The sequence below is a fragment of the Eptesicus fuscus genome, chromosome 13 (genome assembly GCF_027574615.1).
Source record: "Eptesicus fuscus isolate TK198812 chromosome 13, DD_ASM_mEF_20220401, whole genome shotgun sequence".
NCBI classification, from domain to species: Eukaryota; Metazoa; Chordata; class Mammalia; order Chiroptera; family Vespertilionidae; genus Eptesicus; species Eptesicus fuscus.
In genome coordinates, this window is record NC_072485.1 from 38,595,387 (window position 1) to 38,622,711 (window position 27,325).

Below are 27,325 nucleotides of genomic sequence, written 5' to 3' on the forward strand. Positions count from 1 at the left end.
TAGGGACCATCTCTTCTCCTTTATTTCTCTCCCCAACGCTCAGGTGTCTAGCAAGTTCCACATATTTGCTGGGTCTTGGTTTCCATATCTACAGAATGAGGAGGCTTAGCTAGAAGTTTAAATTGGTTCGCATTCCCTCCAGCGCCCAGCATAGAGCTTAGTCCACAGTTTCCATCACCCTCCCGGTGGATGACTCCCAGCTCCAACACTAGAGGCCTCCAGGACTCCAGCTGACATGATGGAGTGTGTACCATGCACGTTGCAGCCTCTTCCGAGGCTGGCTGTGGAAACTGAGCCTCCTCCAGACAGCAGGGCTGCTCCGCTCACACAGATCAAGTTGGGAGCCTCATTAGTCATGTCAGATGACATAGTTAACACTTGGGGCCAGTACAGCCAGTTCATCAAAAGTTCCTATGTGCCTGGCTCCATGGCTGCAGCTGAGGAACTACTGTATGTGGAGCAGGCAGCACATCAGAGGAGCAGCGCCAGAGTGCTTCCAAATTGGTTTTGATTAATTGCATAGACATGTCTTTAATTGGTGCCAGGGTAGCGGCCAGAGAACTTATGGGAAAGCAGGATGTTATGCTTTCATTCCCTGAAGTCCCATAAAGCGTGAAAGATGAGGAACAGAATCACTGCTCATTGAAAATTTATCGACCGTGCAGACCCAGAAAACACAAATAACTATCTGAATTGAAACCTAACCTCATTTTCCCAACTCACTGGAAGCCATGCACGTTCCCCTCTGTGCCCCTGCCTGCCTGCTGAGATGTACAACTGAGCAAAAGGTGTGATTTCTAAGAAACAAGTGCTCTATTACTGAGATGGTCAGATGGGCGCGGAGGTATCTGGGAAGGCCCCTCCCCTCAAAAACATCTCTCCCTCCAGCCCATCACCATCCTATGAACTGATATCAGAGGCTGGGTCACTTTGGGTGGGCATTCATACTTTCTTTTCCACTCCTTGGATGTTTAAGACTCATGTACTGAATATGTACAAACACAAAGCACTGTGCGGGTGTCATGCAAAATACAGAATGGAGTCACGTACAGATCCTTCCTTCAGGGAAATGGCTATCTAGGAGAAAAGAGAGGACAGGTTCACATATTAACTAATGCATGACCGGTTCATCACATAGAATATGAAGCATTGGGTTTTGGTGTCAAAAAACCTGGGTTCAAACCTCAGCTCTGATTCTTATTAGGGTTGCCTCAGAAGTCACTTTGATTCTCTGAGTTTCAACTAGAGAATAATATAATGACACTACACATGATGGTCATGAGGTAGGCGGGGAGGATGGGTGGGTGGGAAGAGATCAACAAAAGATTGTCTGTGTCCATGTATGCATAACCCATGGACACAGACAATAGGGTGGTGAAAGCCTGGGGCAGGGGGCAGGAGAGGGCTAGAAGGGATCAATGGGGGGGAAAAAGGGGACATATGTAATACTTTCAACAGTAAAGATTTAATTACAAAAAAACGCATTAGCAGAGTTGAAAGTACTCCACATAGGACCTGACTCTGATCAATAAATAGTTGATAATTCTGAATAAGTGTCACCAAGGAGCTATGTGAGAGTTCATATATTCAAGGAACAAATGTTTACTGATCACAGACTCTGTGCCAGGCTCTGTACTGGGCATTAGGGGTTGAGTTAGGAAGCTCTGCCCTGCGGTCCACTACAGAAGCATACTCAGAGTCAATGGTGAGGAAAGGAGACAGTGGTCACTTCTACCTGGGGAAATCAGGAGAGGTTTGCCTGAAGATGCAATGCTTAAGCCAAGTCCTAATACATGAGAAGATTTTCATTTGCAGATAAAGTGCACAATGCCAGGTTCCTTGTTTTTGTTCCTAGAGCAAACAAAGGTTGGGATCTTGGAATTAGCTGCTCTCCTTGTATAGAAAGTTCTTCCAAAAGCTGACTCCTTGACATTTATAACCTGCCATTTTCTTATTTGTTCCTTTGTTTATTGTATGTCTTTCCACTACAATGAGTGGTCCATGAGAACCATGGATCAAATGACAGGTCCATGAACACCTGAGACCTTGGCTGTCTTTTTCTTCACTCTATTACAACATTTAGAACATTGCAGGGCCTAGTGTAGGTGTTCAATACATGTTTGTTACTTGAATAAATAAACAAAGAGGAGATACAGAAGGACATACTCATTATTTTTTCTTATATAATTGAACAATGAGGAATGACTGAAACATAGGAATTGGGGTGGGAGGTAATAGAAGAGGTGGCCTTTGAGCTCCACCATGAAGGCAGAGAAGGATGGCAACATGATAAGAATGTTGAGAAGGGGATCAGGAGGATTAAATCAGATAACTTTTAAATCCCTTCCAACCTTGAGCTTCTAACAATTTCTCCCAAATCATCTCTTGCCAGCCTTCCTAGACCCCTCACTCACACCCCTCCTTTCATCTCCACCTTGTCTGGAGGCTATAAGACATCTGACACACCATTTCCTGCCAATATAAATCATGGACTGATGTGTGATGCTTGTTCTCAGTTTTTACCATCCCCCAGGTGGAGATGGCCCCATAACTCAGGGTGGAGGCCCCAAGCAAAGCCAGCCTTTCCACAGGATGGCAAATAAAGGGGAATTGTTTACCCACCAGCACCTTCCTGGCCCTGCTCCCAGATAATTTTATGTCCTCTGGTCCTGGATCTGCTCCTTAGTTGGATGCACCTCAGTTCACTTGCTAGAGCACTGATGTGTGACTGTTTAACTGCCACTGCTTCCTGTCCCAGGGATCCTGGGCTTAGAAAGCATGGGAAAGAGACAAGAAAGAGAGCTTTATACGAGCTAAACTTTGACAGTAATAATAAAGGCCCCAAACTAACTTACCCTTACATAGTGCTTAACAACTTACAAAGCCCTAGAGAACTCCTATTCATCCTTCAGGACCCTTCATAAATGTTACCTGTTTTCACCAACCCTCAACTCTCCCAGGAAGAGCTAATCTTTCCTTCCACACTTTGTAAAACTTCCATTAGAGCCCTTATTACCTTTTAATGCATTTATTTGTGAATGTGTCTCACTTCCTCCATTAAGCCATCAGCTTCCTGGGGGCAGATCTCTTCTCTGCCAGTAAAATATGTTTATTTCTTAAAAAGTAATTTTCATTATACATATTTTTCTAATTACAAAGTAATATTTATAGTTTTGATGATCAAAAATTATATATATAAAATTATACTGAAGAAAATTTAAAATCACCTATGATTTCATCATCCAGATAAAACCACTGGTAATATCTTGAGCCTTTTTTTTGGCATATAAAAAGTAAAAATGGGACCTATAATTCATGTAGTTTTATAGTCTCTTTTATCACCTATTCTATTGTAAATACCTTCAAACATCATTAAAAATTCTTCAAAAATATCATTTTAAATGACTGCATTATTTCACTTCATGAGTACAACAAAATTTACCTGACAGTTTCCCCATTGTGGTATTTGGGTTATTTACTTCTTTTTACTATTTTACAAATAAAATGAATAACTGTATACATAAATCTTTGTCTGCCTCTTTGACTATTTCCCTAATAAAGATTCAGAGGAGTGGAATTTCTAGGTCAACTGATTTAAACTCTTTAAAGGTTCTTGATGCTTATTGCCAAATTGCTCTGAGAAAGTGATACCACTTTACAATGCATGAGTGGTCCCATGTCACAGTGCCCTGACCCTCATTAAGCATTATCCCATTGGAATCTTTACGAAGTCCAGTGTTCTTTTCACAATGCCCCTCAAGGTGAGTAACTTTTCTTACCCAGCAGAAATTATACGACCAAATATAGAAATGTATTCTTCCAAGATATCGACATGGGAAGGTATATTTATTTCAATAGTTCTTCTGCTACTTTAAATTGTTCTATCATCTTGATTTTAAAATTGCCTGCAGATTATTCAACTTGTTCTTTTGCATCTAAATTACAATACAATTCTGTCTCTGGGGAATGATTTTTTATTTTTGGCAACAGTCAAAAGCCATTTGGAACTCGTGGTAAATGAGATGAGGAGCTGCAGCTGGGTTTGGGATCAGACATGAGGTGTATTTTACAGTAATGGGATTGAGGTCTTTTCATGACTTGTAAAGGAAAAGTCCCACAGGAATTCTGGGCAGTAGTGCTATCATCAGAACAAGTGCCAAGCCTCCCAGTGTGACCATTCCAAAGTGACTACACTTAGGTGGAGGCACACGTCTAGCATGTGTAGTTACGGAGTCTTTTTTTTTTTAATATATATTTTATTGATTTTTTACAGAGAGGAAGAGAGAGGGATAGAGAGGGATAGAGAGTTAGAAACATCGATGAGAGAGAAACAGATCAGCTGCCTCTTGCACACCCCCTACTGGGGATGTGCCCGCAACCAAGGTACATGCCCTTGACTGGAATCGGACCTGGGACCCTTGAGTCCGCAGGCTGACGCTCTATCCACTGAGCCAAACCGGTTTCGGCTAGGAGTCTCTTATGACTTCATTGCTACTCCATGAAGAGCCCCAGGGATAGGCATCAACTTCTTTCAGAGCTGATCCTTTTCTACCTTCTCTTTTCATCAAGCCCACTTGGGCCTAACGTGATTCTAAGACCAAGACCTAAGAGGCCAGTTTAAGGGGAGGGCAAGTCATGGATGGAGTAGCAATGAAAAGAGCCCTCCGACTGAAGTCAGAAAGAACTGGGTCTAAGGTCTGGCTCTACCTTTTACCAGCTGTGCATTAGGCCTCATTTGTAGAGCATTCTACTTCATGGAATTGTTAGGAGAAATGGAGAACACATATAACCACACACACACACACACACACACACCCCACAGGCATACAAAATAGCTAATATGTGTTGAGTACTTATTCAGTGCCAAATACGCTGCTTTATATGCATGTGGCACAACCCATCAGGTGGCCACCCAGAAGCCATTTCTCATCAAAGCTCCCTTGTGGTTAGGGTGGCTATGGACAAGCCAATGAGATTTAGTAGAATTCTACTCCCAGTAGAATTCGGCTGGGAGTTATTGGAAGAGCTTTAGCTTTCCTGATGAAACAGAACTGCTGAGTCTGACTGTCCTCCCATCTCTACCTCTTCCCACCTTGAACTTGGAGGTGAGGCCTGGGTATCATAGCCATCTTGTAATCCAGATGGAAAGGCCAGCCCTGGCCGGTTTTGTTCAGTGATAAGAGCGTCAGCCCCCCAACCAAAGGATCTCGGGTTCAATTCCCAGTCAAGGGCACATACCTGGATTGCAGGTTCTATCCCTTGCCCTGGTCCAGGCTTAAGCAGGAGGCAACCAATCGATGTATCTCTCCCTCTCTTTTTTTCTCTCTCTCCCCCTCTCTGCTCCCTTCCACGGTCTCTAAATATCAATAGAAAAAAATATCCTCACTCTTTGGGTAAGGATTTAAAAAAAAAAAAAAAAAAGATGGAAAGGCCAAATGAGCACCTCTGGAATTCTTGGTATGTCAGAAAACATAGCTACCTATTTGCTTGTCATGGTTAGTTATTACTTGCAGCTAAAAAATTCCAATAACCATGCACACAGTGTCCACACGTAATAGATGCTCAACAAAGGGTTTCTATTTACACTCATATTCATATACAATTCCTCCCTCTAAAGAACTAATGATATTAATAATAGTTGTCTCATATTTATGAAGCACTTGGAATTTTTCAAGAGATTTTCACATCTGTTTTGATATTTGATCCTTACAACTCTGCAAAGAAGTCAACTTCTTATCCTAAGACTCTTCTTAATTGCAAAAGGATATATAAAAAGTATTTTAGAATGCTTACATGTTACATATAGACTCACCTTCTATTCTCTCTTTCCTTCCTCCTTCCCACCACTGAACACAAGAAATTGGTTTCCATTCCTAGTTATATATCCAAGAGAATTAAAAACATATGTCCACCAAAAAACTTGTAATGAATGTTTATAGCAGCATTATGCATGATAGCTCAATGGTGGACACAACCTAAATGCCCATCAACTAATCCTATATAATAAGAGCCTAATATGCAAATTGTCCCCTTAACCGGGAGGTCGACTGGGAGTTCGACGGGGGTGGAGGGGTGGGGCGGGTGGGAAGGGAGGTCCTGGCCGGCAGCTGCAGCAGCTGTTAGGGCCCCTATCTGTGCATGAATTTCATGCACTTGGCCTCTAGTGAATAGACAAGTAAATTGCTATATCCATACAATGGAATAGTATTCAGGCATAAAAAGGAATGAGGTACCAATACCTGCTCCAACATGGATGAAATGTATGAACATTATGTTAAGTGAAAGAAGCCAGACAGACACAAAAGACCATGTATTATAAGATTACATTTAAATGAAATGTCCAGCATAGGCAAATCCATAGAAACAGAAAATAGTTTAGGGATTGGAGAGGTGATGGGTATGGGATTTCCTTTGAAATGATAAAAATGTTCTAAAATTAGTGGTGATGGAAAAAAAATAAAAATTAGTGGTGATGGTTGCATAATTTTGTGAATTTAATTGTATGTGAATTAGGCAAATAAATTGGTATGTAGGTTTGTAAATCTAAATAGATAATGGCTGTTAAAATATCTAATGGAGGGGTTAGTGGTTAAAAGTAGGTTGAAACTAAAATACTAAAAAATTACTTTGAAGATAGGAAGGGGTGGAGATCAGAATCAAAGAATTCTAAGGGACCTGAAATCTTCACAATGAACTAGAGATGGTTATTAACTTAAAAATGTAAATCAAGTATGCACATTAATAATGTTAGAACACCCACTAAAAGAATATACTGTATAACTTTCAAACCACTAGTGAGAATAAAAAGGGATAAAGAAAACAACTGGATCAAAAAATGGCAGGATAAGATGATAAAGCAAAGAAAACACATGGCAAATAGACAAAACAAAGCAATGGGGGGAAATAGCCCCAATATATCATCATAATAAAAAATATAAACATGCCTAAGAAAAGATAAAGATTTTCAGATTGAATTTTTAAAAATACAGCTGTATGTCAATTATAAGAATAAATTCATAAGATAATGACACAGAAATGTTAAAAGATTGGAAAAATCCTGGCTTGGGTGGCTCAGTTAGTTGGACATTTTCCTATGCACAGAAAAGTTGCCGGTTCCATATCCGGTCAGGGTAAACTAGTTTGTCAGATTTGTGGGCTCCATCCCCAGTAGGGGGTGTGCAGGAGGCAGTCAATCGTTATTTCAATCTCATATTAATGTTCTTTTTCTCCCTCTCTCTCTAAAAAATCAATTTAAAAAATGGGAGAAAACAAACGGCAAATACTTAGCAAAATAATGCAATGATAATATATTTAAGGTGAAAAGCATTATTAGGGAAAGAGTCATATACTTTAATGATAAATGGGACAATTCATCGGGAAGATATAATGACCCAGAACATCTTTGTGCCAACTGGAAACATTGCCTCCAAATATATAAGACAAAATGATAAGAAGAAATGGACAGATTGAAACAGTGGGAAATTTTTTTAAAGGCAGGAATAAACAAAATGTAATGTTCTTTTTAAAATTACTACTTAAATATTAAGAAAGCTAAAATGTTAAATATGACTAGAATTCTATACATTATATTTACATAATGATTCTGGTTTTACCTTCCCAAGAGCAGTTTCCCAGAAGGAAGGAAAGGCAACCTATAGAATGTCTGGGGCTCACACTGCCTTCTCTGGTCCAGGGTTCCCTGACAGAGCAAAAAATTGAAGTGCAGAAGCAAGCACCCCTTCCTTGCCCCTCTCCCCTGCTCCCTTTTGTTTTTATTTGAAGCATTTTTGAATAACAAATGCAAAATTAGGTTTGGATATAAAAAACTAGATGGCCATTCCAATTCAGGATTGTGTTTCATTAGAGGTGACCTGGCACAAAAAGAATGTGAATTACCCCTCATTACAAGGACATGGTGACAGAAGGCAAAGGTCACACATAAGTCTTTTGTGATCTCTGAGCAAAGGTGTAGCAAGTATAAACTCATCTGTAAAATAAGATTTGACCTGATGGCCTCACATATCCTAGTGAGAGCTTTTAACACATCTTCCTCAATAGCTGGTAGATTAACAAAATACTTGTAAGGCGACAGAAGAACTGACCAACACAACAGTCAAGCTTTTTTCTTTCCATACTTGTGTTCTTAGGCCTCAAAAGTTCCTCCTCCCTGTTGCCATACATTGAGTCAGTTGCAAAGCCTTGTGGATTCTCACAGTATAGTGGTTTGGTTCTGTGCCAACACGCTTTCATCCTAAAGCTAGTTCTTTGGGTCAGGCTTTAGTTGCCTCTTGCCTAAACCATTGTAATCGTCTCCTAATTGACCCTCCTATATGATAGAGAATTGCTCATGTGGTTCAGTAGTTTCATTTTGATGTTATACATTTTATATTTGGATTAAGCCAGACCAAAGGTACTACAATATTTCAGTCACAGTAGAAATCACTTTTACTGAATTGAGGTCTTGTATGAAGCTATTGGTTATCTGCAGGAATGATAAAGACAAAATCCTGGGAAACTCCTTCTGGCTGGTATATTATTCCAGGCACATATAATATCCCCTTTATGAGGAATATGGCAGGGAGGGGGGTATTCTGAAATCTGTACTTCTCCTGTACAACCAGTTTATATCTATTTTATAGACAATAAATCATGTGATTGATATTTCCACTTTGCTAGGGTCACTAGGAAACACTCAGGCAAATTTACTGGCCACTTTAAACAAGTATCCTATATAATAAAAGGGTAATATGCAAATCAACCTAATGGCTGTTCGACCGGTTGCTATGATGCACACTGACCACCAGGGGGCAGACACTCAATGCAGGAGCTGCCCCCTCGTGGTCAGTGCACTCCCACAGGGGAAGTACCCCTCAGCCACAAGCCGTGCTGATGGCTGGCGAGCGCAGAGGCCTGCCTCCACAGCAGTGCTAAGGATGTCCAACTGACGACTTAGACCCATGGGGAGCGGGCCTAAGCTGTCAGTCGGACATCCCCCGAGGGCTCCCAGACTGCAAAAGGGTGCAGGCCAGGTTGAGGGGACCCACCTCCCCCTCTCCTCCCCGCCAAGTACACGAATGTCGTGCACCGGGCCTCTAGTGTAGATAATAATAGCAAATATTTTTGAATGCTTGCTCTAAACCAAATGCTTTTCATATATTGATCTATTTAACCCCCATCTCATTCCAATGAGATAGGACTTTTATGATTCCCAGTTTAAGATGAGGAAATTGAGGCCCAGAACGATTATATAACTGGCCGAGGGTACACAGCTAGTAAGATGGAGCCAGAATTTGAACCCAGGCAGCCTGGTTCCACAATCCATACTCTTAATCACTATATGATATTACCTCTTTAAATCTCATAACATATACTAGTGACCCAGTGCACGAAATTCATGCACATTAAAAAGAGATTAATTAGAGGAAATAATTTAATATTGCTATTTGCCCTTTCTCTGTAATAGAAGTGTCAGAGATGAAAGAAAATTAGTAAAATGTATATGAAAACCTTCCTCCTGTCAGAGTCTAGGGCTCACCACAGGATCCAGAGTCAAGTCCCCGCCCACCCACATGTACCTCAAAATCACATGAGACCCAGACCCAGCCGGTCCACCCTCATTGGGCTAGATCCAGACCCAGCCAGTCCCACCCTTGTCAAGCCTTGCTGGGCAGGGGGCATAGCCTCAGGTCCCCTGGCCCGGCGCCAGGATGGGGGGCATGGTCTGAGGTCCCCCAGCCCAGCCCAGGGCTGGGGGCGTGCCTTGAGGTCCTCCATCAAGCCCCACCAGGTGGGGGACATGGCCTGAGATCCCCTGTCAAGCCCCGCTGGGTGGGAGGCATGGCCTGAGGTCCCCCGTCAAGCCCCGCCAGGTGGGGGGGGGGGGGGCGCAGCCTCAGGTCCCCCGGCCCAGCACTGGGAGGAAGGTACAGCCTCAGGTCCTTCGTCAAGCCCCACCAGCAGGGGGGCACAGTCTCAGGTCCCCTAGCCCAGCACCAGGATGGGGAGTGCACCTTGAGGTCCCCTGTCAAGCCCTGCCAGGTGGGGGGCGCAGCCTGAGGTCCCCCGGCCTGGCGCTGGGGCGGGGGGAGCAGCCTGAGGTCCCCTAGCCAAGCACCAGGACGGGAAGCGCACCTTGAGGTCCCCTGTCAAGCCCTGCTGGGTGGGGGGCGTGGCCTGAGGTCCCCTGTCAAACCCCACAGGGGCAGGGGAGGGTGTAGCCTCAGGTCCCTGCTGATTGCTCGTTAAGGCTCCTTATGGGAACTTGGCCTCAGCCGTGGGTGCAGCCATCTTTGTGATGGAGTGATGGTCAATTAGCATATTCCCTCTTTATTAGATAGGATGCCTATGTGCTAATCATAGCCTTCGGCTTTATTAATTTCCTATGATTATACTGTTGCTTCTGGCCAAGATGTAGTAATAGGGACTGGATTACCTTCCACTGAAGCAGCTAAAAATCTGGACATAATATATGAAACAGTGTTTAAGACACTGGATATCAGCCAACTAAAGACAGTAATCTCTGCCCTAGCCAGTTTGGCTCAGTGGATAGAGCATTGGCCTGTGGACCAAAGGGTTCTGGGTTCGATTCTGGTCAAGGACATGTACTTTGGTTGCAGACTCCTCCCCAGCCTGGGCCCTGGTTGGGTCTCCAATCGATGTGTTTCTCTCACATTGATGTTTCCCTCTGTCTTTCCCTCTCTCTTCTACTCTCCAAGAGAATCGATGGAAAAGTGAGGATTAACAAAACAAAAACAAAAGACAATAATCACTGAGAGACGGAAAACAAGTGAAATAAACCATACAATTGTCCCTGCTTACCTCCTGGAGAGAGTTTCTAGGTTGTGGTGCCCAGGGAGTAAATCCAGGCAGAACCCAATCATTTCCCTGAGTTGAGGAGATGGATTAGGAATCTGGGGAGGTCAAGGTGTCAAGAGTTCATAGGGAAGAATATCAGAGAAGACAGCTACACACAAAAAAATCTCTGGCTATCTGCTGAGGGTTCCCCTTGAGTCTTCAGCATACATATGAGGAAACTATCTGAGGCCAGTGAGAGAACCATCTAAAAAGGACTAGAAGGAACAATTTTCAAAATATATATATATATTTTTTATTTTTAGAGAGAAAGGAAGGGAGAGGGATAGAAAGATAGAAACATCAATTAAAGAGAAACCTCATTGATCGGCTGCCTCCTGCATGCCCCCTACTGGGGATCAAACTTGTAACCCAGGCTTGTGCCTTGACCAGGAATCAAACTGGTAACCTCTTGGCTCATGGGTCCACACTCAACCACTGAGCCACATAGGCCGAGCTTAAAGATTTTTTTAAAAAATATATTTTATTGATTTTTTACAGAGAGGAAGGAAGAGAGATAGAGAGTTAGAAACATCGATGACAGAGAAACATCGATCAGCTGCCTCCTGCACACCCCCTACTGGGGATGTGCCCGCAACCAAGGTACATGCCCCTGACCAGAATCGAACCTGGGACCCTTGAGTCCGCAGGCCAACGCTCTATCCACTGAGCCAAACCGGTTTCGGCCAAGCTTAAAGATTTTTTAAAAATTGATTTTTAGAAGGACAGAGGGAAAGAGAAACATTTATGTGAGAGCCAAACATTGATAGGCTGTCCCCTGCACACCCCCCACTGGGGATGGAGCCCACAACCAGGACGTGTATTCTGACTGGGAATGGAACTGGCAACCTCTTAGTGCACAGGATGCCACTCCAAACAACTGAGCCACACTAGCCAGGGCTAGAAGGAACAATTCTTGGAGATCATATAGGTATAGTTTCTATTCCCAACATTCGGAGTGGTAAGTAAGGCACATTTCACAAGGCATCAGGCGAGCTTTGCCATAATAATGGGCAAAATTAACCCCAGACTCATGTTACTCTGGTCCCATCTAACAAAGCTTAAAGGTAGTCAAAAACTATTTCCAAAAAGCTAAAGGACCCAAACAGAAGGACCCAAATGAGGGGGAAAATCAGTCAACTGAAACTAACCAAGATAGGTATAATGGAGCCCTAATCAGTTTGGCTCAGTGGATAGAGCGTCGGCCTGCAGACTGAAAGGTCCCAGGTTCGATTCTGGTCCAGAATGCTCAGCAAGCACCCAATCTTCCCATGAAGATTCAGCTTTTCATTGAGGAAGTATAAAGAAAGAATGGCACTATCAATCAACTTTGGGAATAGTAACCAGAATCCAGATTTCCATGTGGGCTCAGGTTACTGATTGCCTCAATAATGGTGGCCTCTCATGAGGCCGCTGAGTCTTGTGGCACTAACTCCGGAAAAATTCTTGAAATCTGAAAAAAGTGTGGGGTTTGGCTAATAGTAATGTACCAATGTTGGTATCTTAGTTTTTATAACTACACCATGGCAATGTAAAGTAATAAAATTAGGGGGACTGAAACCAAATGAGGCACAGATGAGAATGCTCTGTACTATCTTTGCAAGTTTTCTGTAAATCTAAAATTATCTATATACTAGAGGCCCGATGCATGAAGATTTGTGCAAGAATGGGCCTTCTTTCCCCTGGCTGCCGGCACCACCTTCACTCCGGCCGGAGCCACCTTTCCGCCTTCCCATGCTGCCCAGAGGCCCAGAGTGGCTGCGTATGCAAATTAACCCTCCATCTTTGTTGGGTTAATTTGCATACTCCTGATTAGCTGGTAGGCATCACGAAGGTACGGTCAATTTGCATCTTACTCTTTTAGAATTTTTTTTATTTTTATTGATTTTTTACAGAGAGGACAGGGAGAGGGATAGATAGTTAGAAACATTGATCAGCTGCCTCCTTCACACCCCCTACTGGGGATGTGCCTGCAACCAAGGTACATGCCCTTGACCGGAATCGAACCTGGGACCTTTCGGTCCGCAGACCGACGCTCTATCCACTGAGCCAAACTGGTTTCGGCTGCATCTTACTCTTTTATTAGTGTAGATATAAAAGCCTAAGCGACCGACCAGTCGACCAGTTGCTATGACGCGTACTGACCACCACCGGGCAGATGCTCAACGCAGGAGCTGCCCCCTGGTGGTCAGTGAACTCCCACAACCAACCTCCCGTAGCTGGCCAACCTCCCACAGTCCCTCCCCCTGGCCGGCCACCCTCCCATCAGCTCCAATCGGGGGACTGGCCAGCCAACCTCCCGTGGTCCCTCCACCCAGCTGGCTGCCCCCCCCCCCCCCCCGATTGGCCCCAATTGCCAGCCAGGCTGAGGGACCTCACCCATGCATGAATTCGTGTACCAGGCCTCTAGTTCCAAAATAAAAAACCTATTAAAAACCCCAAATTGAACTTCTAGAGATGGGAATTACAATATTGGAAACAAAAAATATACAAAATGGGATAAAAATAGATTAGACATTTCAAAAAAAAAAAAGGATTAGGGAATTTAGAGACACAGCAATAGAAATTATACAAAAAGACACAGAGAAAAAAGACAGGAAAAAAATGGACAGAGCATCATGAGCTGAGGACAACTTCAAGTGGCCCAATATACAAGTAATTGGAGTTCTAAAGAAAGAAGGGGTCAAAAAATACTTGAAGATGAAAACTTTAGGCCCACAAATCCAAGAAGGTCAATGAACTCCAAGCACAAGAAATATGAAGAAAACTATACCAGGGCATTTCTTAATAAAATTGCTAAAGTCAGTGATAAAAAGTCTTAAGAACACCAAGAGAGGAAACAGCACATACAGAGGAACAAAGATAAGAATTACAGCAGCCCTATCTGGTTTGGCTCAATGGATAGAGCATCAGCCTGTGGACTGAAGGGTCCTGGGTTTGATTCCTGTCAAGGGCACATGCCCGGGTTTCGGGCTCAAGCCCCAGTAGGGGATGTGCAGGAGGCAGCCAATCAATGATTCTCTCTCATCATTGATATTTCAATCTCTCCTTCTCCCTTCCTTTCTCTGAAATCAATAAAAATATTTTTTTAAAAAAAGGATTATAGCAGACTTTTAATTAGAAACAATGTAAGACAGAAGATAGTGTGGCAAAATATTTAAGGTGCAGAAGTAGCCCTGACCGGTTTGGCTCAGTGGATAGAGCGTCTTCCTGCAGACTGAAAGGTCCCAGGTTCGATTCCAGTCAAGGGCATGTACCTTGGTTGTGGGCACATCCCCAGTAGGGGGTTGTGCAGGAGGCAGCTGATTAATGTTTCTCTCTCATCAATGTTTCTAATTCTCTATCCCTCTCCCTTCCTCTCTCTGTAAAAAATCAATAAAATATATATTTTTAAAAAGGTACAGAAATAAAAGAATTGCTATCCTGGCTGGTGTGGCTTAGTTGGTTGGAGCATCATCCTGTTCACCAAAAGGTGATGGGTTCTATTCCCAGTCAGGGCACATGCCCAGGTTGCTGACTCAATCTCAAGTGTGGGGCATGCAGGATATAGCCGATCAATGATTCTCTCTCATCATTATGTTTCTATCTCTCTTTGCCTCTCCTTTACTCTCTGTAATCAATAAAAAGTTATTTAAAAAAATATGCCCATCATCATTAGTCAATAGGGAAATGCAAATCAAAACCACAATGACATATCACTTAACACTCACAAGGATGGATACACTTTTTAAAAGGGAAAATAAGTGTCGGTGAGAATCTGGAGAAGTTGGAACCCTCACTTCATACATTGCTGGAGAGAATGTAAAATTGTGCAATCACTATGGAAAACAGTTTGGTGGTTCCTCAATAAGTTAAATAGAATTACAACAGTCTCCAGCAATTCCACTCATAGGTATATACAGGAGAGAATTAAAAATGAGTGTTCAAATAAAACTTGTACATACATGTTCATAGTAGTACTATTCACAGTAGTCAAAACGAGGAAACACAAATATGCACCTATGGAGGAATGAGTAAACAAAATTTAGTATATCAATACAATGGAATATTGTTTGGCCTTAAAAGGAAATGAAGTACTGACACCTGCTACACTGTCGATGAATCATTTTTTAAAAAATTTATTTTATATTCTTACTGATTTCAGAGAGGAAGGGAGATGGAGAAAGAAAAACATCAATGATGAGAGAGAATCATTGATCGGCTGCCTCTTGCACACCTCCTATTGGGGATCAAGCCTGCAACCCAGGCATGTGCCCTTGACTAGAATCAAACCTGGACCCTTCAATCCACAGGCCGACGCTCTATCCACTCAGTCAAACCAGTTAGGGCTGAATCTTGAAAACATTATGCTAAGTGAAAGAAGACAAACACAAAAGGCCACATATTGCATGATTCAATTTATATGAAACTTCCATCGTTGGCAAATTCATAGAGGCAGAAAGTTGATTAGTAGTGTGGAGAGATGGAGTAGAAGAGAATAGAGAGTGACTGCTTTTGGATACAAGATTTCTTTCTGGAGTGAAAAAATTGTTCTGGAACTAGAGAGTGGTGATGGATGTACAACACTGTGAATATAGTAAGTACCACTGAAATGCACATTTTAAAATGGTTAAAATGGTGAAATGTATGTGAATTTTACCACAATAAAAAAAGCAAAGACTATTCTTTTCTTTAAAGTATATTTTTATTGATTTCAGAGAGGAAGGGAGAGGGAGAGAGAGATAGAAACATCAATGATGAGAGAGAATCATTGATCAGCTGCCTCCTGCATGCCCCACACTGGGGATGGAGCCTGCAACCTGGGCATGTGCCCTGACCAGGTATTGAACCGTGACTTCCTGGTTCATAGTTTGATGCTCAACCATTGAGCCACGCTAGCTGGGCAAAAGTCTGTTATTTCATTCATCTATCAAACATGTATTGAGCAGTTCCTGGCAAGTTTATTTGGGATGCAGGGCATACACAGAATTATCAGATATGGTCTTGGCTTTTGAGGAATTCATGGGTTGGAGGGGAGGAAAAACATTCTGCAAATAAGTTCAATTAAGTGTTAGTTTCCTTGAATGTGCATTAAACTTGGGTGGCTGCTTTACAGAGGGGTGGGGGATGGAGAGCAGCAATGGTAAGGCTGAGTCATGAGTGATGAGTAGGAGTTTGCCTTCTACATGCCAGCAAGAAGATTTCAGGCAGAAGGTGTGACCTGAACCAGCTCAAAAGGCTGATGTCAAAAAGCTTCTGGCTTTCAGCAAACCCCAAACCAAATAGCATATGTGCTGTGGTGTAGGGGATGGACTTCAGGACAATGAGGTGACAAGTGGATGACCACCCACCCCTGTCTGGTTGTAGGAGGTGACACTAAGAAATGATAGGGGAATGGCATGGACCTGACTGGATGTGAGGCTCAGAGAAAGTGTGACTCCAGTATTGGATCACTTGGTGGGTGGTGTATATAGCTTGTTCCTAAGGTGGGCCTGCAGGACATGCTGTTCTCAGGGAACATCAAACTACAATGAACACCTGCCCTTCTTATGTAGTCTATTATTTTTAATATATATATACTATTTTTTTTTTTTTTTTGCAGTTGAAACCTACTTCCCTTTACCTTGGGCTTCCTCTGTTTTCCTGTTTGAAGTATATGTTACTATGGAAATGTCATGGCACAGTAAAGTGGCATTTATAAGTGAGGTGTAAAGAATTTTCAGAACATCCAGAAACACAAGTCTAGGGTTTAGAAATATAAGCCCTAATGATGTGATAGTGTTCATGCCTTCAGACACTGTGTTATAAATATAAACACACCCGGAAACTTTAGACAGCATAGAGGAGATAGTTGAGAACTTTATTAGGATTTATGTGGCCAGATTTTTTAAATGTATATGAGAAATATTAAAAACACAAAACATAACACACTACTTGGGAAGAACATCTGGAAAAAATGAACGAGAGAATGCCAACAGTTACTTATGAGTACACACCTCTGGAAGAAGGACCAGGGGGGCTAGACACCCCACGGAAACTTGGAAAAACCTTTGTAGCACCTTCTGTGCTATAAATATGTTCCATAAAAATTGCATGTAAATCAACTGTTGGTAAATCACATTTATCAAATGTAAGGGTGACCGCTATTTTAAAGAAATCTTAAGAATGTAAGAATGTACACTTTAGTAGAGGAAATTATTACCAATGGAGTAACGGAAAAAACTCACTGGACTGAGTGAAATTCAAGGTCCTTCATTATTATCCTGGCTCTGCCACCAACTAGATGTGTGATTCAAGAAAAGTCACTTGACTTCTGTGGGCCAATTTCCTCATCTAATCGGGGTTGTAATTCTGAATTTTCACTTATTAGTTTCTTAAAGCAAGGTACGGGGATATTGGGCCACAGCCTAATGTCTGGTTTCTTCTGGGAGGTAAAACTGCACACCGATCCTTGTAGATAGAGCTCAAGGTCATTTTACATTATAGGAGCTCAGATTGGTACAGCCAACAGGTCAGTTACCATTGTTCCTTTTTTAAAAATTAAATTTATTGGGGTGATCAATTACCATTGTTCTGTATGTTTTGCATCTTCATTGCCCACTTTGTTCTCTGTGTTTTGCATCTTTATTACCCACTTTCTCTTTTCCACAATCACCATAAGTGCTATCATTCCAATTTTTTGTTCCAAATTCTTTACAAAAGCTTGCTCTTTAGAGCTTGTCCTCTGGGAAAAATTGACAGTCCAAAGTAGGAGCCCATTCTCGGTGGTCTTTCCACCTCTGGTCCTGTTCCTATCCCACAATACTGGACATTGCCAAGGGCAAGGGCAAGGGCAAGGGCAATGGCAGGCCCAGGCCCAAAGCAGGAATTCAGTAAATGAATGCTTCTGAAGGAGGAAACTAAGGCAGAGAGATGGGTCTGGTGAAATAACTGAACTTGAGGGGTGAACTTTTGGCAGCTGCTTTACCCATTTCTGAACTTTCCAAATTTTCTACAATGGGCAGAAATATAAACATACCACAAGCATTAAACTCTCCTTTTCCTGGCTTTCTGTCAATGCCCTGATCTCTCATAAATAATGCAAACTTTGCCCAGTTCTACACTGTTTGGAACAGGACATAGGGCACATATCTTTTCTTTAAGAGAAACAGCAATTACAGTCTGCTATTTTGCTTAAACAGCAATGACCCTATGCATTTGTCTTTGTGGACCTAACACCTGCTATCTAGCCTCAGGCAAGGACCCTGCCAACAGGCTTTGGAAAAGGCCATTTACCAAGTATTTAGGCGCACCTTGATTAATCTGCCATACAGGAAGTACAAAACACACTGTAAGAATTCTTTTGTCTTCTTAAGCAAAAACAGGTTTAGGCCTTATTAACTGGCAAGAGATAGAAGGCAATGGGTCAGGCTTTTTGCCAATTTACTACCATCTTGTAGAATAATTCAGCTGTTAGGAAGACTAAAGAAGAAATTACTATCTATTGAATACTTACTACATGCCAGGTCTTATGCTGGGCCTCTCATATACTATATTATTTAATGTAAGACTCACATCTAATAATAAGTATCTAATATACTATATTTTTACTCATTTATCTAATTTTTTGTCAGTCTCCCTGACTTACATGTATGCTCATGAGGAGGAACTTTTTTATCTTATTACTACATTCTCAGTGTCAGATACATATAATCACTCAATAAATATCTGCTGAATGAACAAACTGAACAACTCCATGAGACAGGTGTTATTATTCTCCTGTTAGGGATGAGTAAGCAAAAGTGTTCCAAGAGTGCAAATGAACCGCCCAAAGTCATATATGCCTTGTTAAAGAGCAGAACTAAAACCCAAGTCTCACTCTTTTGTTCTTTTTATGACCAAAAGACATAATTAGACTTAGACTAGATCTTGAACTCTTTCAGCTGGACAAATCTATAATCTATATGCCTATAAAACCTCGTGTATTCATTTGAAAGTTTGAAATGTCATCAAGAAGATATATTTGGCATTTTAATGATAAATTTTGCTCAAGCAACAATGAAGGACACATTTTCCCAGCATAACAACAATTTCATCTATGGATAGGCATTATCTATATCATTTATCACTTTAAGATTCCATAAAATGATTACTCTTCAGGCATAAATAAAAGCACAGTAATTCTGGATACCAACAAAATAATATTTGCAAACCGTAGGGTTTTGTATGTTACAACATGATATGTGCGTGGTATTCTCAGTATGGAATAGCTAACATCCCAGTGTACATCCATGTTGCCTGAGTGTCCTAGCATGGGAGAGGTAGACTTGGCACATTGAAAGCCATGCCTGTCCTAAAGAAATCATATGGAAGGCTCAAGGATTCTTCAGTGAGTCAGTTGTAGCAAAATCCATCTTGAGAATATTCACTTTTATGAGAGAATGTAAGAACGAAATCCAAACAAGGTTAATTTCACCCAGGGGTATTTCATATCCTTCTCCACTTGTCAGAATATACTTGGTTGCTACATGCTCCTTTACCTACCTAGGACAGTGGTTGGCAAACTCATTAGTCAACAGAGCCAAATATCAACGGTACAACGATTGAAATGTCTTTTGAGAGCCAAATTTTTAAAACTTAAACTTCTTCTAACGCCACTTCTTCAAAATAGACTCGCCCAGGCCGTAGTATTCTGTGGAAGAGCCACACTCAAGGGGCCAAAGACCACGGACCTAGGACTACATAACAGGAGCATGCCACTGTGGTGTCTTTTCATACCACTCTGGTTTTCTGTAGGGATTCTGGTCCATCCCTTCTTCTCTGGGGCAGACTCTTTCCCTTCTGGACCACTCCTGCTACCAACACAGTATCATACAGCCTCTGTGTCAACTCAGCCAGTTAATTGATTGTTCATGGATCAAGCTAGTGGCTTGGCTTCACTCTTTCCATTACCAACTTTAGGTGCCACTGTTTTATTCTGATAATGAAAGTAATCGTGTTTTGGAAATATTTTTGAAAAGATAAGAAACAGGAAAATTTAGAAAATACTTATCCTCCAACATCCCTAGTCATTTTAAAAACATTTTTGGATTTATATATATATATATAATTTTGTATACCACTCTTTTCATTTAACATTATAAACATTTTGCCAGGCAGTGTTAACTCTTCATAAATATTAATTATAATGATTGCATAATAGCCTATTGTAGAGTCACACCATAATTTATTCAACCAATTTTCTACTCTTGAACTTCTGGGTTGTTAAGCATAAATTCCACCCACGTTTTAGACTATTTCTTTGGGATAGATTCCCAGAATTGGAATTAGAGGATCAGAAGATATAAACATTTTTAAAACTCCTGAATGATACTGCCAAATTGCTTTTCAGAAAGCTGTTGCCAATTTACACTTCCAACACTGCCAGTGTGTTTTTCTACCAACATAGATCTGTCTAAAGGATAATAAAATTTAAGTGGAACATATAGAGGTCTGTGGCAAAGGTCATACCTATTTCCAGGTATGCAATTAACAATGAGTTAGTGTGAACTCATGGAACAAGTTTCATAGAAGTGGAGCAATATAATTAGATTTCAGACTGTCAGATCTAAGGACTGTGTCCTTTTTGTACATTGCTCTACCCCTGCACACAGGACAGAACCTGGCACATACAGCTGCTCAATAAAAATTTGTTGAGTTAACACAGAATCTTCTTTCAGATGCAGTTTTTCAGCAGCTGTGGGATTGAGTTACTCTTTGATTCAAGGGAAACATGACTAGCTGGATTACCCTTGTAAAGGTCCATTCAATCCAGAGATTCTAGTTCAACTTTGGAAAATCAGTTTAAATGAAGGTGACACAATACAGCTCTCTTTAGGGGAAAAACAAGTAAACGCATCTAAAAGGACATATCTTGGCACCAGTTGCAAATATATATAAGTTTTTACAAGCATGCAAAAAATATAATTCAGTGAGTTTGTCCCCTCCATAATAGTCACTTTCATAGGTGACAAACTTATTCAAATGCTGCCAGAGATTAAGGATATTTTGGAACTACCTTTAGTTCATTCTATTATGATTGGTTGCAATGTGGTATCATTTGCAATATTGACAAAATTGTTTTTGAGATATTGCAAGGGCATATATAGGTAGTAGTTGTGTAATATCATTTTTTTTTGTTAACTTTTAAAAAATATTTTGTTTGCTTTTTTATTTCAAGTAAAACAATTTAAAATATGTTGCATACAATAAACATTAACATTTCAAGAAAAATGTTCTTAAATATAATAATGTTACATGCAATAAACATTATCATTTTCTTTTTTTTTTTTTTCAAAAAAGAGCACAAAACTCATTTTGTGAACCAGAATAAGGTCAAGGTAAAATAGTCAATCATTCAGCTCTAGTTCACGCCCCTGGCACCATAAAGATTCCCATCAATATTCCGCAATTTGTGTATAGTAAATTGTCAGACACCACCAGATCAATTTGGCAGTAGCAAGCATATTGATGGAAAAGAATTGATCATCTGTCATTTTATATACACTAAACCAAGAGTCGGCAAACTATGGTCCGTGGGCCAAATCCAGCCCACCATCTGTTTTTCTACAGTATGTGAGCTAAGAAGTGTAAAAATGATTTTTTTATCTTTTTAAATGTTTGAAAAAATAAAAATATTTTGTGACATGTGAAGATTATATGAAATTAAAATTCCAGTATCCATAAATAAAGTTTGTTTGTTTTTTAGGACACAGCCATGCTCATCTGTTTCCTTATTAGCTGTCTGCTTTTGCAATAAAATGTTGAGTAGTTACATCAGAGACTGCATAGCCCACAAATCCTAAGACATTTCCTTTATGACCCCTTCACTAGACCTAAGTGGGTCCTTGGAGGGATTAAAGTTTCCCACTACAGATTTTTTTTTGTTTGTTTCTGAATATCAATACCAGGAGAAAGGTGATACAGCTGGGACAGTATTTGCAAGGATCTAATAAGCTAGAGGGTAGAAAGGATAAATACTCGAGGATTGCCCCGGAGGATAGGATGTAAAGCCTGTAAAATCTGAGAGGTCTGACCCAACTAAGACGCAGTAGAACATAGGGTTTCATATATAGCTCCAGCAGCAAAGGAAGCTCTTACTAATAGAGCCACATGGGACTCTGGTGAGATGCAATCCCAAGACTAGTAAGAATTGCTGGTAGTGACATCTGCAAATAGCAGGCAGGTTGAACAGTTGTTGATACAGTGAGATTGTTCCCCAAAAGTACCACACTTCTTTACTAGATGTCTTCAAATCATTTAACATCCAGATTTATCTGGGCACATCCAGTGGCAAATGTGAATTCTGACTAGGAAATGGATCTGAAAGGAGGGCTCTGGAAAGCAGGTCCCAAATCACATTTCAATGAAGATTCAAAGCCATGGCAGAATTCTGAAGACTGCGGAATTATCCACGTTTTTCAAAATCAATGATTGGTGAACATTTTATTCTTTTGTTTTTTATTATTACCAGTGGGACAGGTGGAGTAAGGTAGGGTGGGGTAATGGGTGGAAAAGTAGGATAAAATCAATGATGGGATGATCTGCCCTGGAAAGTGTTTATCCTACCAACATAGGATTGTTTCAGGACAGGATCTAAGATAATAAATTAAGTCCTTTTCATTATAGCTACTTGAAAAAATTTGAGTTCACAACTTTGTTCTAGTTCTCCTGGACTTCCAGCTGTGGCACATAACATTCCATGTGGATTCTGAATCAGAATGGGGTTGGGAAGGGAGATCAGCGTGAAAGCCAAAGAGATTCATTAATTGATCGTTTTAAGCTCGAAAATTATGGTCAAGGCTTGCAGATGGCCAGCTCTCCTCCTGACATCCTACAGAGAGCTAGGCTTCACCTCCTATGGTTAGGTGGAGCTCCTCCTGCCAGGGAAAAGACAGTTGCTGAGAGAATGGAATTTGGCTGTTATATCTCTAAAAAATTTCATGACTCTTGAGTACCAGAGATAATCAAATTGCCTCCTTAACCATTTGTACACCATAAGCAACTATAGACGAAAGCAGTGGACCTTTTTAAATTAAATTCAAAATATCGTGGCAGTTAACTGGTTAAGGAACTGGTAACACTGGTTACTGCTGGGGAGTGGAACCCCCGGTGGCTAAGGGTGAGGAAAGGAGCTTTTTTCTCTTATCAAAAACAAAAACAAAAGAATACATTCCCCCACGTTGCCCATCCCACTTTCTAAGGATAGGAAGGCAACCTGGGGCCAGGGCTAAAACAATTTCCTTACTGAGGACTGAAGTAGGAGCTGGAAGAGGGATCCAAAACCAGAAGAGAGTGGAGTTAGTTGCAAGTTGAATGAAAAACCAAGACCAAAAGGGCAATTGAAGATCAGCACACCAAAGTGACCAAAGCAGCTACTGGAGGGAGGTGTGGTCTAGAACCAGAAAACAAAGCACCAGGGAAACAGAGAAGCAAGAGCAAACTGGTGAAGAATAAATTGAGAGATGTTTGAGAAAACCCAAGGACAAGAGCCTGGGGCATGATGATGGGTGGGTCCCTGAGACTACAGGATCAGGAGCTCAAGAGCCCTGGGCAACAAGGTGCAGGCCGGGGCAAAATTCCGCATCTGGGGATACTCCTAGATCAGTGATGGGCAACCTTTTGAGCTTGGTGTGTCAAACTTCGCCAAAAAACTGAGCATAACTCGGGTAGTGTGTCACTTTGAGGAAAAACATTATTTCGCAAATGTTTCATCCTCGGCATGCGGCCGCCTCAGTGGCCGCGTATCATCAGAAATGGCTACGCGTGTCAGTGCTGACACGCGTGTCATAGGTTCGCCATCACTGTCCTAGATCATGCTCTAGCCTGGGGTTTAGCGATTCTGAACAGTCATGTGTGGTTTGCTCTGGATGAATGTTTGGGCAGTAATTTTACTTCCGTAAAATCTGAGGTACAACAGGGTAATCATCTCACTGAGTACTTTCTAGGAAACTTTGCAAATGGGTATTGGGTTCAAGCAGTCATTTGACTTGACTTCTACTCCGGACAGGATCTTAAGATAATAAATTAAGTCCTTTTCATTACAGCTACTTGAAACAATGAGTCAACAGTCCTGATTACCTGCTTCCGGTTGCTGTGTCCAAACCCTGAAGGGGCCAACATTGCTCCTGGTGCCCTATACTCCAGCATGGTCTTGGTCCAGCACCTTTGGAAGGGTCACCCCAGCTCTGTACACAGGATGGGAATAAGTCCAGATATAAGTTCCCTTAGGACCTCTGTATTATAATAGGTTGAAAATAATGTCTGTAGGTACTGTTATGGGATCCTGGCCCTTGCCCAGGAGTACACAATTCTGCAACAATTATCAAGGATTAACATGAGGTTCATTAACCAACATCACCCCAATAAATTCAGTAATTTTTTTTTAAAAAAAATATGAAGTTCAGTCACACAGTTGCACTAGATAGCCACAGGGCCTTTGTTCCAGAATGTAGTATAGAGTGCTTGTGGGGAACTCCGGGTCTCATCTGATGTAGGAAGACGTAATGGTCCAGAAATAGAAGACCTAGAAATCGCTAAGTAGGTAGAAGTCTATATATCTTGCTTGGTTTGAGTTTTCTTGCACGTTATCTTTTATTTGTGGGATAAAGTCTAGGTTTCAGAGTGCCTCAAAACTGAGAGATATTAGTGGCGAACTTGTAATTTTTCTGAAGATACGGTGAAAGAACTAAAAATAACTGTTGAATAACAGTAACCTCTACTATCAACTAATATTGTTTACTAACTTACTAGTTGAATAATAGGAGCTGTTATATGTAAAAATCCTTGGGTAAAACACAGGCATTGGCCAATCCTATGAAATGCTATTAATAACCAACCATCCTTCATCTCCACCAGACATTCTGAGATGTTTCATTACTTGGAACCCACTTGAGAAAAGTTCCATTCCATAAGTCCTGGCAGAGAGGCAGGAAAATATAAGGGGTTTGAACTTACTAGTATATAGATTGCTTTGGGGAGAAGGGGTTGATGAGATAATAATCAAATAAGTAGGTTATTATAATCAAATAAGTAGGTTATTATAAACCTATCCACTATTCATAAATGGGCATAGAGTTGGGGGCAGAGGAGAGGAAGCAAATGATTCCAAATTGTTAATCTTCTGCAATACCATTACCTTCCTCTTTGGACTTTGCTATTTCAGCCAAAAGTACCATCATTTTCTTACTAATGTAGCTTCAAAGTCTCATGCTGTTCCACCTGCCTGGGAAGCTCTCCCTAATTTCCTAGCCCCTTGTCCCATCTTTCCTGATAGATCCCGCTCAAGAACCACCTCATCCATGCAGTCCACCCAGCCCTTGGTGATTTTGTTTCATAAGGTCACACTATCAGTGCCCAGCAAAGTTCTAAAAAGTCAAAGTTCTCAAAAAGCACTTGAAAATGTTGGTGATAGTTACTAAAATCAGGCTGCTGTGTGGGTATCAGCATGAGCATGTAGACAGCAGACTCCCTTAATGCAGGATCTAGAGTGTCACCTGGTCTCCCTCCCCACACAGCACAGCCTGGGTTTGAGTCCCCTGGTTTATATTTTCAGGGATCAGATCCTCCTCTTCCAGCAGAGAAGATACCCAAATGAGTGAGGATGGGAGTGGGGGGTCGAAAGCACAGGACTAAAATGAAACAAACCCAGCTCTTTTGTGAGGGGTAGATCTGTGAGCTCAATATAAATATGGGTTGGCCAACCAATTCGGAGGGGGGGGTTCACAATGAATCATTTGGGCTGCACTGACCCTTAGTATTGCTCACTGTCAGCATGACACTCCCTTCTGGACCATACCTCTGGCCCTGACTGTGAAGCAGATGGAACTGGAGGCCTTCTCTTGGGGTCCTCCCAGAAGAGTATGCCTCCCTGGTCAGATATAGACTCCAGCAGGAGATCTTGTTCCCACCTCTCACTGGTATGATCCCCTGAGGCAGAACGTTAAGAACATAGGAACTGGACAGTCACAATGATCTAAGGCCTGGGCAGTGAGGAGATCCAAACTTGTTAAGTAAAGGAAAGCAAGAACAAGCAAAAACTAGAAGTTAACAGCCCAAGGTTTTTCAAAGTTGTGGAGAACAGCAAGGAAGATGGCCGGCCGAACAGCCCAGCAGAGTAACTAGGAGAGCCATGGCATGTAGGGTGGCAGACAAGATTGAACATAGACAAGCAGTAAATGAAGGTGCCTAACAGCGAGGCAGCTTTCTAGCTCAGGTTCAGCTACCTCCGGGTCCTTTCACCACAGTGTGAACCAATCCTGAGCTGCCCTGGGGGGAAGGCCTGTTGCACAGGAGGCCTGCAGAAGCTGGCTGGCAGGATAGTGGGTTCTGGGATGAGATCCAGGCAGGGGCATTTCCCCACCAGCTTCACACTGGAGGTGACTCCATGTCTCAGAACTCGTTACCTCTTTCTTCACACACAAGCGATTTTTCCTAGTTTCTTTGGAAAGATCAGAAAGGAAGTCAAGTTTCCGAGGTTTAGGATCACCCTTCAAAATACCCGGCATAACTTTGGCAGAAACTTTTCTCATGTTCAAGTTTTCTTTCAGAATAAGTCTAACCGTTTCTTTATCTAAATGTAACTTCGCAGCCATCATCCTCACTGTTAACTGCCTGTTTGAATCAACCAAGTCCTTGACCTTCTGGATATTTTCATCCGTCCGGTGAGTAACTGGACGGCCACTTCGGGCATCATCTCGAACATCTTCCCGCCCTTCTTTAAACCTTTTGTGCCAGTCAAAAACTCTGGCCCTCGACATGACTTCGTTCCCATAAGCTTCTTTTAAAAGACAGTGGGTCTCACTTGCAGACTTGTTCAACTTCACGCAAAATTTTATACTAATCCTTTGCTCTAGATAGCGGTCACTCATTTTGGCAATACGGGGACGTTAGCAGGTCCCGATTGTGAGGGGAAGACAAAGAGACCAACCTCTATCCAAAGGGACCGATCTCTATCAGGCTGGCAAGTGGAATCAGGGGGCTCGCTATTCTTGATCCTCTGGAAGCCTCTCCGCTTTTCTGAGTTTTCGCCCCCTCAGCTTCCAGTCGAGGCTGGGGAAGCCCGTTCTGAGAAGCGAATGGTGCCAAAGAGTAGCTGCAAAACTGGGGGGAAATGAAACCTTCTACACACCCACGTCTGCATCTAACTCGTGCACGCAGATCGGCCGGGAATGTACAAGCCAGTCACCGAGGTCGTCCCGGTTCCGCGGCCCTTAGAAGTCTGGCGATTTCTGCAACAGAGGCCTCAGTGGTGGCCTCTTAAGCAAGCGGAGAAGCGCCAGTGATGCAACGTGCAAGCTCGCCTCCGATGTGCAGAATCCCGCGCACCGCTGACCTACCGGAGAGGCCCTGCGCTCACCCGCTCTAGAGTCCCGGGGGACACGCCCGCCCGCGCACCTCCCTCCCTTCGCAGGGTAGGCCTGCGCAGGCGCGTGGCTGCAGGCCCTGCCTCCGCCTCGCCACACCCGCTCCCTCGCGC

General features: G+C 42.1%; 1 protein-coding gene and 1 long non-coding RNA gene across 2 annotated transcripts; both read right to left on the reverse strand.

The window, feature by feature from the left end:
• On the reverse strand, positions 1-26,717 carry GVQW3 (GVQW motif containing 3). Its single transcript, XM_028158319.2, is given in 3 exon segments — positions 1-613; positions 616-688; positions 26,253-26,717. Coding segments are annotated over 3 exon segments (750 nt in total). The 3' UTR covers positions 1-401.
• On the reverse strand, positions 954-3,610 carry LOC129151294 (uncharacterized). The gene is made up of 5 exons (XR_008558016.1): positions 3,443-3,610; positions 3,017-3,092; positions 2,623-2,768; positions 1,736-1,851; positions 954-1,077 (listed from the first exon to the last, which is right to left on the reverse strand). It is a non-coding gene; the product is annotated as an uncharacterized LOC129151294 (long non-coding RNA).
• Positions 26,718-27,325: the final 608 nt, after the last annotated feature.